The sequence below is a fragment of the Centrocercus urophasianus genome, unplaced genomic scaffold, assembly GCF_019232065.1.
Source record: "Centrocercus urophasianus isolate 14NV4802_14NV808 unplaced genomic scaffold, USGS_Curo_1.0 seq_12, whole genome shotgun sequence".
NCBI lineage: Eukaryota > Metazoa > Chordata > Aves > Galliformes > Phasianidae > Centrocercus > Centrocercus urophasianus.
The window spans coordinates 57,386,782-57,401,593 of NW_024884364.1; the positions used below are offsets into that span (position 1 = coordinate 57,386,782).

At 41.6% G+C, this 14,812-nt stretch overlaps 1 protein-coding gene across 1 annotated transcript; it reads left to right on the forward strand.

Annotated features, from left to right (window-relative positions):
* Positions 1–743: 743 nt before the first annotated feature.
* LOC122155980 (interleukin-1 receptor type 2-like) lies at positions 744–11,276 on the forward strand. The gene is made up of 9 exons (XM_042810375.1): positions 744–837; positions 1,995–2,122; positions 2,222–2,480; positions 3,982–4,156; positions 4,926–5,100; positions 5,819–5,884; positions 7,159–7,294; positions 9,403–9,548; positions 10,835–11,276. Exons 1-9 carry the CDS (start codon positions 812–814, stop codon positions 10,960–10,962), a joined length of 1,239 nt encoding a protein of 412 aa, XP_042666309.1. The 5' UTR covers positions 744–811; the 3' UTR covers positions 10,963–11,276.
* The last annotated feature ends 3,536 nt before the right edge of the window (positions 11,277–14,812 follow it).

Sequence of the window (14,812 nt, forward strand, 5' to 3'; positions counted from 1 at the left end):
CCAGCAGTGACACAGTGCATGATGGCTGGTTTCCCAAGGATCAAGAGGCTGGGAGAAATACTGAATCGCCCACAGGAGGCATCACATGTTTGGACAAGGCAAAACTGACCTGTGGTACTGTTGCTGACTGAAGTCTTACACTTGACTGCCCTCTTCTAGAAAGGTGGATGTCAACATTACTGCAGTTAGTAACCCTTATCTTACCATTCCGCTTATGAACCCCGAGAGCATGACCTGCCTACGTCTGTCTGTTCTTCATACTCCACTGTGAAGACAGCCTCCATACAAAGTGTGACATTGAGATGGGTATCATGGAAACAAAGAGGAATCAATCCATTCATGATTCACAAGCTATCTGAGAAATCACAAAAGAGGAAAAACCTGCCATATTGTCCACACGAAAACTTGCAAAACACACTGTGTGAAGACTGCAGTTACTTTGCTGCTGACTGTGCTGAAAGACACCTTTTGTTACCCATGAGAAATTTTATTTCGGGCAGAGTATAAGAAAGTCATGTGAAGACATGAGTGTAAGCAAACTACCATTCGTCAGAAAAAGGGAAATTTACTCATATATTTAGCAGTCATTTCCCCTTTTTTGGGAAATCCAAGTGCATATTTTCTTTCTCTTTGCCTGTATTTCCCTCATCCTCACTCTGCGGAAGGAAAGAAAGATAGACCTAAAATGTCACTTGGTTTTGACACAGATCTGATTGGGCAACGGGAGACAAATTTCCGCTGTGCCTTCAGTTAAGCTCTATATAAGGCCCATACCAGCAATTTCATTCTCACATCTTTTCATGAGAAACTAATGGTTGAAAGGATGCAGAACCACAGGTAAGTGAATCTTAACATAGATCTGGGAAGGAAAGCTATCCCTAAAAATTTCTGTTTGTGTAGGGCCCATGGAGACTGCTTGATATTAAACTGAAGGGACTGAATTAAATAACCAAGTATTTTGATTAAGCTAAGGATATAAACAGAGAGAAAATCTCCTCCTACAGTATGTTCCTTGCGTACCTTGGGGCTGTTAATGCAGCAAAGGGAGTCACAAGTTCCAGATCCAGGTGTGGCCCTGAGAAGAGATACAGCTCCACATTGGTGTGCTGGAAATGAGTGAAGACCTTGTACTACAGGAGGCAACTCAGTGCTATAATGGTGTATTATTAAGTAAGAGATTGACTTTGTGCTAGCCGTTGTGCTCACACCTGTATGATGGCTAATGAATGATTGCAGCAGATAGTTTTGTTTTCCCCTGAGGTCACTGTGCCAGATACCTAGGACGTGTTGTTCAGGGTTTTTGTCATCATTTGCTTGCACAAGTTGTTATGGTGTTCACATGAGAGAACTCACATGTGTCCCAACAGCAAGGTGGGTGCGCACACCATGGGAGTCAAAGCTGTTGTCTCAGGAGATAAATTTGTTGGAGACACTGAGAGCTTGGCTCTCTGGTTATACTGTTTGCTTGCAGATATGTGCTGCCCAGCCTACTTTGGAAGCCACAGTGGAGAAGATAATGTGGCCAAGGATTAATGAGGGCGTAGAGCCTTAGCAGAGACTTGAAGAGTCTGCAGTACTGCAGCTTTTCTCCTGTGCTTATCCAAACAAGCTACACTACAGCTAAGTTGAAGCATCTGGCCCATGCCTCAGTCACAGCTTATTGCAAAATACACAGAGCTGTATTCTTCTACCCTTCTACCGCGGGGACAGCAGCATCTTGTGGTGTGTTGTTTGCATCTCCCAGGGTGACAGGAAAATGACAGACAAGAAGCATTTGCACTAAGTCAGATGCTCTTGTTCCACAAATTATCTTCTCTCAATTGGGAGTGAAGAAGCACTTTTGTTCACTAAGGTGTATCAAAGCTTTCCAAGTCTGGAGTTAGGAGAAGAATAGTTTAGTTTATTTTTTAGTTAATTCTTTATTATTTAGTATTCTTTAGTTAATGTTGAGTATTTTGATTGTATCTTCTGTGTCATAAAAAACTTGCCTGCAGATTCCAAGACACTTTCCCTCAATCTTCTTCCCATTTCCTCTGGGAAAGAATGCATGGGTTCTTCTTTGCCCTGATTACATGCACAGTGTGTGCCTCTGCTTTCAAGCTCCAGCAAGGGAAAAGCACAGGTAAGGGCATGGGTTTGGTTGTTTTGTTTTCTGTCTCCTTTTCCTTCTCTTTAGTATGCCTGGCCAACAGTAATGACTAAATGTCTCTAATTCATATAGAAAACTGCCCAGATCACACCATGTTTTTCCAATACTACTATGAACTGCACGGAGAGCCTGTGGTTCTGAAATGCCCTTCCCCCAGATACAAACATGTGGATTTTTCTGCATTGACACATAATATCACATGGTACAAAAATGATTCAAAAACCATGATATTAGGAAGAGATGAAGATCCAAGAATCTGGGCAAAAGGAGACGCGCTCTGGTTTTTGCCAGCAAGACAAGAAGATTCAGGAGTGTATATCTGTACCAGAAGGTAGGTGTTTAAAAGGAACTTCAATTCACTAACAAGGTTGCTGTGCCTAAAATAGATTAATTTGAGTCTAGCTGTCCTCAGAGCTTATTTGTGTAAGATCATTTCCTTACTGGCTTTATTAGGGAAAAAATATGGAAAGTTAGAAATGTTAAAAGTTGTGTCTCCTATACATATGTATATATAAACTGAAATCTCAATGCATACTGACAAGGATTGTCATTCTGTATTCTCACGAGGAAGAAGTGTACATGAAAGTTCGCTTTAGCTTATTTTTTGGTCAGTCAGGGCTGCAGTGAGCAGAGGTGTGCTGCAAACAGGGTACCCTGCAGATTGCAACTCCTACATCACAGCTTTAGAGAAGCAGACAGTATTGTTTGCATTTCAGATTGCCTTATAAAGAATACACCAAGGCAGCATTCTGTGATTCTTTCTTCTTCTCTGTTCCTCTTTCCTGAACTTTACTTTTCTTCTACTTCACATTTTAATCAGAATTGGATTGCCTTGGCATTGCTGGAAGATCTCACATGAGACTCAATGTGCGTTTATGGGGCTGGGATCAGACTTGTGATACTACAGTGGTTTGCAATGTGAGCCAAGGCTCTTTCCATGTCGTTTTCTGTGTGTTTACAGTCTGACAGCCTGCTCTATAGTTTTTAAAGAGGAAGGGGATCTGGTCTTGTGGTGGAGTGAGGAAGGCAGAAACCACCAATGCCACTGAGGCTTGAAAGCCATATGATATAGGGTCCTTGTCCCTGCCAGCTCCTCCTTCCTGCCACCTCCCAGGGCACGCCTGGCAGTGAGCACCTCACTCCACATTATGCAGTATCCATATGCATCCATGGAATCCAAATGTAGCAAAATGTTGTGAAACCCATCTGAGAAAGATACGCAGAGGCTAAGTACGTAGCTTCACCACTAACATTGTTACAGAGTTGATAGAATAGAAACAAACCCCATGTTCATCTCATATCATTGAAGTAAAACATTTTTTCAGCATGCTATGAAATGAGGGTAGAGGAAGAGGAAGAGTATGCAGCTCAAGCACCTGTATCCCCCAAGTGACATGCATTTTGATCCTTCCTGGGGCTGGAAATAATTGCCTCTTGGGACCAGGAGAAAGAAATAAATACTGTAAAACTTCAAAACCTTCTTCCCTGCGTAAAATAATATGTCCTCAAGGAAAAAGCTGCTGGCTGCACAGTAGTGACTGCAGATGTATTTTAATACACGCTTTAAGCTTTTTATTTCTCCCTTACATTGCAATTAGTGTTCACAGTCAAGACCTCTGCCAAAGAAAGAAGTGGAGAGTTTGTGACATATCTGCTAGTATTTAGGTGGAGTATTTAGGTGTTGTAAAATCAAAAATCATGACTTAGTCTAGGGTGGCACAGCAAGCTTAGTTTACGCAAGAGAGGAAAAGAAGAGATTTGAAGGAGAACTGAAGAGCCACTTGAGCTCTCCTCACCAGCGTTGTGTGCTCATGTCTACTTGCTGTCTTCAGAAACTCCTCCTATTGTGCTGAGGTGTCCATCCACCTCACGGTCGTGCAGAAGGCAGCTGCTCGGGACATCGCCTATCCCCAGGTCCTCTTCACTTTCACCTCTGGAAAGCTCGTTTGTCCCAACCTGTGGGAGTTTACAACAAACAGGACAAACACAGAGCTCCAATGGTACAAGGTAGAATTTTCAATTTCTCTTTATGCAAAATCTAAAATGCTGTCTCATTTGTAGACCAACATCCATCTTCACTTTCTGTTTGTCCGGAGCATTGTGTTGTTAAATCATGAGCAATCTGATGTTGCAGCATAATATATTGGGATAATTGGGATAATTTATGGGACGGGTCTATGTATTTTAGGAAAGGTTCTCTGGGGTGGGCTCAGTGTGGTCTGAAGTGCTCCATAGGGAGTGTTTTAAAGTCCAGCTCACTTAACCTGATTCCCTGCCCATGGCAGGGGTTGGGGCTGGGTGGGCTTTGAGGTCCCTTCCAATCCAAACCATTCTGTGATTCCATGATGACTGAAATGTATTTGTCTTAGAAGAGTGCCTCTGAATATTGCTCTTAGGAGGCCATGTACGGAAAACAATATTGTGAAAACCTTTATGATTACCGTAATTTATTTATCTTAGAAGAATGTCTTACGTGATTGCTCATAAGAGGACTCAGGAAGTAACCTACTGTATTTTTCCATTTTAAAATGTGTGTTACTGGAAAGATATGTTAAAGTAGCAGTTCTTCATATTTCATATAATGACTCAGAACCTTTTGGTGAGGAAAACGTGTTCATAGAATTTGAATTATGGTGGGAAAGTGAAGCTGCACAGATTCAACAGTGATCAGCACACTTTTTGTAAGAGAGAGACAAAGATAAATAGTTTTGTCTGGAGGTTACACAGGGTTTACCCACACCTATCTGAGCTGTAACATAAGTTGTCCTTTCTTCAGGATGCTCTGCTTCTGGAAGATGACAGTGAAAAATTTGTATTTCTGAAGGAGTCGTCTTCTCTGTTCTTCACTTCTGTATTACCAACAGACTCTGGCTACTACACCTGCAAAATGGCTTTTCCATATGAAGGTGACACATATGAAATCACCAGAACAATCAAACTGCAGACTCTTGGTAAATACTGACCACTGAGAACACTTAAGAAAGCTTTTGCAACAGATGGTTTGCTGGTGAAATCAGGGAGAGGAGCTCAGATTCAGTACTGCCAAGTAGGGTAGAAGGCATACTGGCTTTTGATGCTGAAGCCGGGGGGTTTCCAGCAGCATGGCTGACATAGGTCTTTGGCTAACCTCGGCTCTTTGGCTAACCTCAGAGCTTGCCCTGGCATTCAGCAGCACATTTGCAGGAGGCAGAACTGGCTGTCGCAATGGCAACTGCCTGCGGTCTTAAAACCGAGTAATTAATCTCTCAGGGGGCTGGAGGTCGATAAGAACGACTTCAGAGGGCTTAGGAAATAAAACACTGAGTATTCTCTCCAGGGCTGGGGGAAAACCGCTGTTCCTCAAGGCGGCTTGAGCCGCTGGCCCGGCTGCTGCTGCTGGGCGCCCGGCGGGCACCAGGGGGCGGCCGGAGGCTGTGGCACCCTCGGGATCGGCGTTACTCCGATCCCCTCGCCATCCCTGCCTTCCTCATCCATCACGCGGGGTCACGACGCCGGGTTGGGCCCGTCTATCCCCGCTGACAGAGTCTCTGGGTGGGTAATGACTCTCCTTGCCGCGGGGTTTAGAAACAAGCTGCTGTGTGAGAAGTGCAAGATGCTGAGCCGAGCAGCACCTTACAACGCCTGTTATTTCTGTCGTGGTAGCACTGACTCTGTTCTCTCTCTGTGCAGAACAAGAAAAGAGAATTACCCCCATAATTGTGTATCCAACTCAGAAGACAACATCAGCTGCTCTTGGTAAGGATCAGTATTATTTTGAAAGTGTCTAATTGGAAGAAAATTAGAGCAGGTTCCCTGATTTGTACCCTAATTCATTGGTCTCAATTATATTAACTGAATGTTGGTGCTGTGGTAGTTTTTTCATTGTAGTTTTTCCTTCTTACTGTCTGCAATAAGAAACTATTTTCATAACATCATGGAATCAGCAAGGAAAAGACCGCTAAGATCATCTAGTCCAATCATCAGCACATCACCACCATGCTTACTAAACATGTCTCCTTGTACAAACCAAAGCAAAATAGCTGTAGATTTTAGCAACAAAGCATGAAAGGTATGTTTGCGTGCTTGGATCAGCTGCTCAGAATTCCTCCTTTGTCAAGAACATGCGTTTTTCAATATTCCCCCAGTCAGCTCTAGGTTGACAGGTGGCTTTGAGTGAACCACCCAGTTCTTTTGAGAGGAAACATTTTTCATTGCTTCTTAATGTTTGAACCAGAGAATTATCTATCACTAGCTAGAACGTTTCTTGCAAAAATCTCAATTTTTCTTCAAAGATGATGCTGTAACAACGCATTTCAGCATTGCTTTCCTTCATTTTAGAGAATGCCATGTATATCTGACACTAAGGTCTCCTAACTTGGGTATTATACACACAGCTATGTTCCATGAGCCTTAGTTTTCACTGCCACTTTTCTTTCTGCAAGTGTAACATTGTCTTTCTTTTTTTGCCTGTCTGCCCCATGGAGTGTACTGTATTCTCTGCAGCATTATTGTACGATTATTGAGCCAAGCGTTTTCCATATGAAATAAATATCCACCAGTGTGAGGGCTCCTTATCCTTAGCTCAGAGTTGCAATAATTACAGCAACATTTCTGAATTTTTGCATGGTCACGTTGTCCCCGAGGGTCTCATCTAGTACTGAATGTCCTCATCTACATCGCTGTGGGTTAGAGCAATTGCTCTGGAGCAACCTTGCCCTTTGAACTGCAAAACAGCAGAAGGAGCATAGGAACATAGCTTTGTCTCCTAAGAAATATGTATTGTATGAGGATTGATAACTGCTGGAATGGAAAAGTAATTTGCTAAGTAGTGGAAAGGACTGCCAAACTGAATTGTCTTGATGCCAAGGAGTAGGGGAGCAAATGCAAGCTGGGGCTTAACATCAGTTTTCAATGTAGTAGTGCTTGACATGTGTGGGAACTCAATCTCCCATGAGATGCTCTGTTCACCAGGAGAAAGAGTAGATCTCAACATATATCTGAACGTTTTTTTAATCTTCCTCTGCCAACAGGCTCCAAGATGACTCTCCCATGTAAAGTATTTGCTGGACCAAACAGCAACATCTATACTGATGTGGAATGGTTAGCGAATGATACCACGATCGATGTGGTTTACAAGCAAAACAGAGTTATGGAGGGGGAACGACAGTAAGTCGGGTGAAAGTTCTTGTGGTTGTGGTGCAACAGGGGCTTTCAGCTGGATGCCAGGTAATGAAATGGGATATGGAGAGCCCAGAAGTGAAGGAGAGAGCTGAGAAAAATAAGCAAATGAAAACATAAAATCGACAAAACAAATAAGTGCAGATCAGCCCAAGCAGGTCTTTATACTGTAAATGAGCCAACAAAGAGCCTTACATTGAAGTGCAGTTTTGTGGGTAGCTGAGCTGATGTATGAGTTGACTGCAGTGATAAGCAAGGGGCCTTGATCCTTCCCAGTGCCTGTCTTATCTCTCTTCTTGCCCTGTGCCAAGGAAACGTCAACATCCTTGCCTTTGCACCAGCCCTGGCATTCGTGTGATACTTCATGAACCTCTGAATACGCTGAGATAGCAGAAAACTGTCTGTGTTTTCTAGTTTGCATTTTTTATTATTGTTATTCTAATTATTTTTAATTTATTTATTGTTATTTTTCCCCTTAGGATTGTTCCTTTATTGTTAGTTAATAGTTAAACTGACTCTCAAAGATGTCCAGAGAGTGCTAGTGCTGGCACCAGGGCAGCACCAAGCAGGATGCTGGTGGGAGGGAAAACATCCTCTTGCCATGGTACATTGTCTCTCCCTATCTTGAGCCATTCTCTGAGTTGCTTCATAGCTGCATACCTCAAGACTTGACATTTTGCCTATGCTGTTAACAATTAAACTGGTCACTCACCAGATATGGTTTGTCCAAACCACTCCTGGCTAGGGATTAGAACTTACCATGATGCAAGAGGCATTGGCAACAGGATCTGGGGATATGGCATCCCTATTTTGAGGGACAAAAGTGTTTAATATTTGTGGATGTGGGCTGTTTTCAGCCTCAGGGCTGCATAACAACCTGGCCACGTGGAGTTTATTGCACAGTTACAACCAGACGTAACATCGACAGCTGGGGATCTGAGCCTTTATGTGCTTTGTTATTCCTTACAGCTTGACTGAGTATATTAATTTACAATGTTGTTTACATGAATAAATGAGAAAGCCTTGAACTCATGGTGAGATGCCTTAAAATACACAGTGGAACAGCGGGAGCGTCTACAGGATTTAGAATAGAAAAACACATATGCTTTCTTACTTAGACCTGTATTGCTGTTGCCACTACTGCTGCTGCCACTGCTGCTGCTACTTTTGCTGCTGCTACTACTATACATTACTACATAACAGCATGAGGAGGGAGGCTACATCAGCTCAGGATCACAAAGAACCCATGGTATGAAGCTGCCTCAGTTCTTCTGGGTTCCTCCAGAGGCACTGCGTCAAAACAGATCAAATATAACTGGAAAAAAAAAAAACCAAAAACAAACAAACAAACAAAAACAAAAAACATTTTTCACAGAAGTCTGTGTCAAAGCACCCACAGCCAAGTTGCTGCCTTCCTGTGGTACTGACCCAGGATGTGTGCACAGGCAAATCCATTGTCATGGCGCATAGCAAAGCCGTGAACAAATCATTACAGAGCAGCTGGATAAATTCTCCATCGGTGACTAAAAGACATCCAGAGATAATATTTGCACCTAGAAAACCAATTTTCAGTAGTTGCACTGATGAAGAAATCAGGCTAGAAACTTTCTAGACAGTTGCTTGTATTGAAATCCTGGTTTTGGGTGAATGATAAGCAGGTATGGTGGCTCAGTTTGCTGAGAGAGGGGCTGCAGGTTTGTGTTTTACATATGTCCTCTCCCAGAATCAGTCTCATAAATTGAATAGGTAATCAGAGAGTCAGAGAGAAGGAGCAAGATCCTTCCATGATGCTGTGTGGGGAGCTCAGTTGTACACAGTTCTGCTTGCATTTCTTCCCTGCTTTCATTTTTGCAGGACAAATCTAGATCTTTTTTTCCTGGAAGAATCAGTGAGTGCAGCATGGGTACTGAATGGAAAGGAGGAAACTCAGTGAGTTGGTAGAACTAGTCTGGGTGACACAGTGTCCTGTAAGGCAGAGGAGCTAGTTCAGAAATGAGTAAACATCCAATGCAGCTTCTTGCAACATGCTGTTAGAATGAGCCCACCATAGAGAGCTGATAAAAGGAACTCACATTTAATTTTCCTTTTTCTTCCAGAGAAATCACAGAAAATGGTGAGAACTTCATTGAAGTTCCACTGATTTTTAAATCTGTGGAAGAAGTGGATTTTTACACAGATTTTAAGTGTCTGGCCCAGAACAGATATGGATCCCAAGTACTGCCAACACGGGTCAAGCAGGAAGGTAACTAATTTAACTACTTATCTTGGAGAGAAACAGGCTGCAATTGTTATACTTATTCTAAATCTAAATTACAATTGAAGTATTTTATGCTTTGAGACCTTAGTATTAGTGTGATAATTGCTTGGGAGATATTGGTTGCCTCTTTCACACATAGACTCAAAATGCTCAACGTTTTAGAATAGTCTGTTCACAAAGAACACTTTCTGTAGGTCACTTGCTGACGTTTTCCACAGGCATAAAAATCTGTGCTGGTATATCTGTTCGCTGGATAAGGTTCAAATATAGATACATTCTGTGAAATGATGGCTCCATTGAGATTACTGGCACACTCTCACTGGATGCAGCAGGGACAGATCTTACCCAGTTCCTCAACAAGTAGGGAAAAAAAAAAAAAAGACAATAGCAAAATAAAGATCAGAGAGTTCCATTTCCTCAAACTGCTGCCAAAATAATAAGAAATATAAATAATGGTGGCTGTTGTTATTTTGGTTCTTAGTGATGGAAAGAGAAGCCCTAAACTCAGTGCAATTCATGTTGTGACTGTTGGCTAAGAACCAGCTGTAAAAACAGTATGAAGCAATGCTAATTGTTTCCTTGCATAACACTGATGAATCACCAAAGCTTGCTCACACCGTGTTAGAAAGATACATGAACAATTACAGTCTTCATTATGAGTTGTATCTCATAACCCACGCCAGCATCTTACGATGAGGGACTTGTATTCACATATCTATACAATGTGCTGCCCAGGTCTTCCATGAGCTACACAAGTATTGCTACAGAGGAGGCAACCCATGAACCAGTATGGGCCTGCATAATGCAAAACTGAGGAAATCAGGTGTATTTTGGGAAGAAGCTCACAGTCTTGTCTTGATCGTTAATAATTTTTCAAGTGCTCTTGAAAGAACAGAGAAAACTGTTCACAGAGGTTGAGTGGACTAGCTATTATGTATTCTCTTTCCATGCGGTGCCTTTATTTCCTGCTTGAAGTGTCGCTGCTTTCACCAAATTAAGATTGAAAATATACAGCCACCCCGAGCAGGGAAGAGCCATGTGTACACAACAGGACTGAACTGTAAATTCTCATCTTCCATTGTTTTCCAATACTTTCCTCCCACCCAATAAACATATGTCCCAGAGCATCAATAGACCTCTTCCTTTCAGAAGCAGTTAGCCCTGCTGAAAGGTTAATTTGCAGACATCCTTTTTAATTTGGCTTCTCCTCTTCCTCCTTGAGCATAGAGAACCATGTTTTCTGATAATACATCATTTCTTTACTTTTCCAGCTGTCGGCTTGCCCTGGTACGTTGCAACAATTCCAGTCACATTGGCCTGTGTCTTCCTGGCAGGAATATGCATACATAAGTGCTGGAAGCAGAGAGCTGATAAAGGATATACAATAGCAAAGGTTTAAGATCTGCTTTATTCTCACTGCCAACAGTGAAAAGTTCATCCTGGCTATCTTCCATGTGAGACACAGAGATATATTTTGGACCAGACATACTTCTTTTCCAGATGGATGTATTATCAGCTTTTTTTCTTCTTCTCCATGTCTTCCATGATTTGATTAAGTTAGAAATATGTTTGGGGGAACCTATTTCTATTGTTTTGTGGCTAGGCTGTGACTTACTGCATTTTGAAATGCAGTGTCCCATGTACATGCCCTTGTTATGAGACAGGTAAGGAAAGTTAGATTATTTTCTCCTTTGTATTTCCAATAGTTTTATCCTTTGGGGGAAGAGAGGGGGATGGGGGGGGGGGGGGAGGGGGGAAAGGTGTAGAGAACGGAGAACCTTAAAAAAAAAATATATATATATATATATATGCAAAAACACAGTTCAGTTCAGTTCAGTTTCAGTTTTGGATACCTCCATATAGAAAGGGAAAGGTGCTGAAGCAGGTCCAAAGAAGGGCAACAGGGCTTGTGAAAGGCTTGGAGAATATGCCCCATGAGGAGAGACTGAAGGAACTGGGGCTGTTTAGACTGGGGAAAAGGAGGCTGAGGGGAGACCTTATTGCTCTCTTCCAATACCTGAAAGGTGCTTACAGTGAGAGCTCGGTTGGTCTCTTCTCACTGGTGACAGGTGACAGGATGAAGGGAAATGGCCTCAAGTTGCACCAGGTAAGTTTAGGTTGGATATCAGGAAACACTTCTGTACAGAAAGGGTTGTTAAGCACTGGAATAGGCTCCCCAGGGAGGTGGGTGAGTCACCATCCCTGGGTGTGTTTAAAATCCGTTTGGATGTGGTGCTCAGGGACATGATTTAGTGGAGGGTTGTTGGAGTCAGGGTAGTATGGTAACGTTGTGGTTGGACTCCATGATCTTTAAGGTCTTTTCCAACCTGAGCGATTCTATGATTCTGTGATTCTATGAAGCAATAAGAAAGCTATCATCTCAAAAAGGGCTATTCTGCACCAGTGTAAAAATGTAGTTTCCTTCTGCACCCAAACTCACTTTGTTTTTGCTTTAAAAAGCCAATCTTTCTTTTTTCCAGACCCTGATACAATTGTCATCTCAACTGTAAATCTATGAACTTTTTCAGATTTTTTTTTTTTTTTTTTTTTTACCATTCAGATTATTCTTTACATTAATTGGTGTCTCAGAATATCCCTCTCCCAAAGATAACTACCTCAGTGTAATGGAATAACAATAGTGTACACTGGAGAATTCAGGTCTCTTGCATCTGCCAACATCTCATATCCAGAGATTCACAGGCAGCTGTAATGTTGTTATCTTTGCCAAGAAAAGAATTTGGATAATGTTTTAGTGTTTAGAAAGTCATTTGACTGACACAAATAAAGTTTTATTCCTGGAAGTGATTGGACAAATTATCAGTAATAATGGACATTCTTGTCTTTTGGTCTTCCAACTTCTGTTGCTGGCCTGCTCCTCCTCTCTGATATGAATGTCTTTAATGATATGAAAAGTCTTTAATAGATTCCTGTAAAAAAATGTGCACCATGATGCAGTTTTGGGAACCACGTACCCTTTACAGTGAAGTATGCAAAATGCTGCCCATTTGGCTTTGTCTAGCTGGATTCAAGTCTTGTTAAAAACCAGAAGGGAGCAATAAATAATCAGTAACCATGCTGCAGTTTGAGAATCAAAATGAGTAGAAGAACCTGGTTGTTCTGTCTTCCAAGCAATACACAACAGTGGATAAGTAGTTCCATCATATGTATTATCTTCATCTGCATAGGAGGGGAAGAGATCCAGCTTTAAGATTTAGATCATTACAGATCCATAAGTGACGCCTCTCATGGACACCAAAGAAAAAGATTTATTTTGGTAGTTCACCCCAGACACTTTTCAAACTCAAAGAAAAAATAATCAGGAAAATGCTGGCTCCAAATAAACAAATTTGTAAAGTAAGAATTTTGGAACTGCATGGAACCAAACTACAGAGATGAACTACTCCCATTTGTCTGGGAGAGGCCATAATCAAAGTGCTTTCCACCACCACTTAAAGTTGGCTCTGAATTTACACCCTAAAAATATTTGAAGCATTTCAAAGGAAGGATGTGGCTTGAATTAAGAAATCCTTAATTCTATTAGCAGGAATTGTCACAGCTTATGAGATTCAAGTCATAATTTCTCTTCAAATATTCTAATTGTTTTCTGTGAAGATACAGGAGTTGGATTTCTGACAGTTTGAGTCAATGACAACCAGACAAGACCACAGGAATTATTGTTTCCAAGTGCAGGATATTAAAGACGATGAGAAAGAATACATATATTTTATGGGCGGATGTGAAAAAGGTGGCTGAGTGTGCTGGAAAATGTTAGTTTTCTTGCATATCTATTCTTTGAAGGAAGAAAAATTCTGAACATTGCTGGAAGGAACGTGAGAAAAGAGAAGGTTTTAGGTACATCAGCAGTGCTCTTTTTCAGCAATTTCTGTTCTCTAACTAGAGAATTAGGTTTTCCAATAAATGTAACCTTTCAAAATGTAATTTGCTCTTCATGTATGCTCTGTGAGTCGCATGATGACACATCTGGCTGTAGGAGAGGAGTTGGATTTCACTCAGTAGTGGAAAAGAAGTGGAACTTGTTACATGGAGTGCTGGTGCCAGAGAAAGTTGATATCTCAGACTGTCCTCCAAACTGGAGAAGGAAATATGAATGTGAGATAAAATTTGGACATAAGGAGATTTGTGGTTACTCAGTGGTGCCTTGAATACAAGGGGAATGTAAGGAAAAAAAGGATAATCTTTTATTAAGTGGTTTTTGCTCATTCAAACAAAGTACACAACATAAATGTTTTGTATTGATGTAAATAATTGTAATAAGGTCCATATGTTCTTGAAAATATTACATAAAAAAGGAAAACTAAACAAAATGAAATGCCAGTGTGTGATTTGGGTAGGAAGGAAGGTGTACAGTGGCTGTCTAGGAGTGCCACACTTCTTCCAGCAGAGGAGCTCGTCCCCTGGCAGCAGTGACTCTGTGGGACTGCAGAGGATGGGCTCAGTCCTACAGCTGCTTCTGCTCTTACTCTGCAGTACTGCCTTTTCACACCAAAAGGCAAATTAATCTTTATGGACCAGGTTCCTTTCCTGACTGTTGCCACTGTCAGAGCTGTCTCTGCTCCTCTGTCTCCCAAGGGATTGGGGTGGGATTGGGTAATAATTCTCTCCCTAGCTTCCAGACTTTGTAATATTTGGTCCCTCCACTGACCCTTGAGGCTGGAAACATTCAGCAAGCACCAGTGAACGTCAATGGTGACTTTTTCTGTGCATTAAGGAATTCAGTGACACACCTTTGCTCCATCCACACTTCCATGTCAGACTGCATTGTGTCAGATTGTCCCTCTGCTGCCATCTGTCACATGGCAACAACACGTAACGGAATATTGGTGGGAAGGTTCAACCCCTACTGCCATCCCACCAACATCCCCCTCTGACATCGTGGGCCAATAAAATAAATCAGGAGACATTACTTTTGGAGCAGCCCTCATAAAATATGTAATAATATCATTACAGTATGTAAGTAACAAAACTTATTTTAATTGCTAATATTGTTTATTTAAACATAAATAGATAGCAACAAAAGCATAAAACCAGTGAGATATTTGACCCTTTTAATGCGAAACCAATGCACCAGGTTGATTAAATGGTTGTGATTGCAATTCTTAGGTGTTCATCAGAGAATTTTGGTGAAATTTTTGCTCTTCCTGTGCTTCATCCATGAAAATAGTTGTTCAAATGTACCTACTGACAAAAAATGATGACAAAAATAATGTGTGACTGTAAAGGGAGGGATG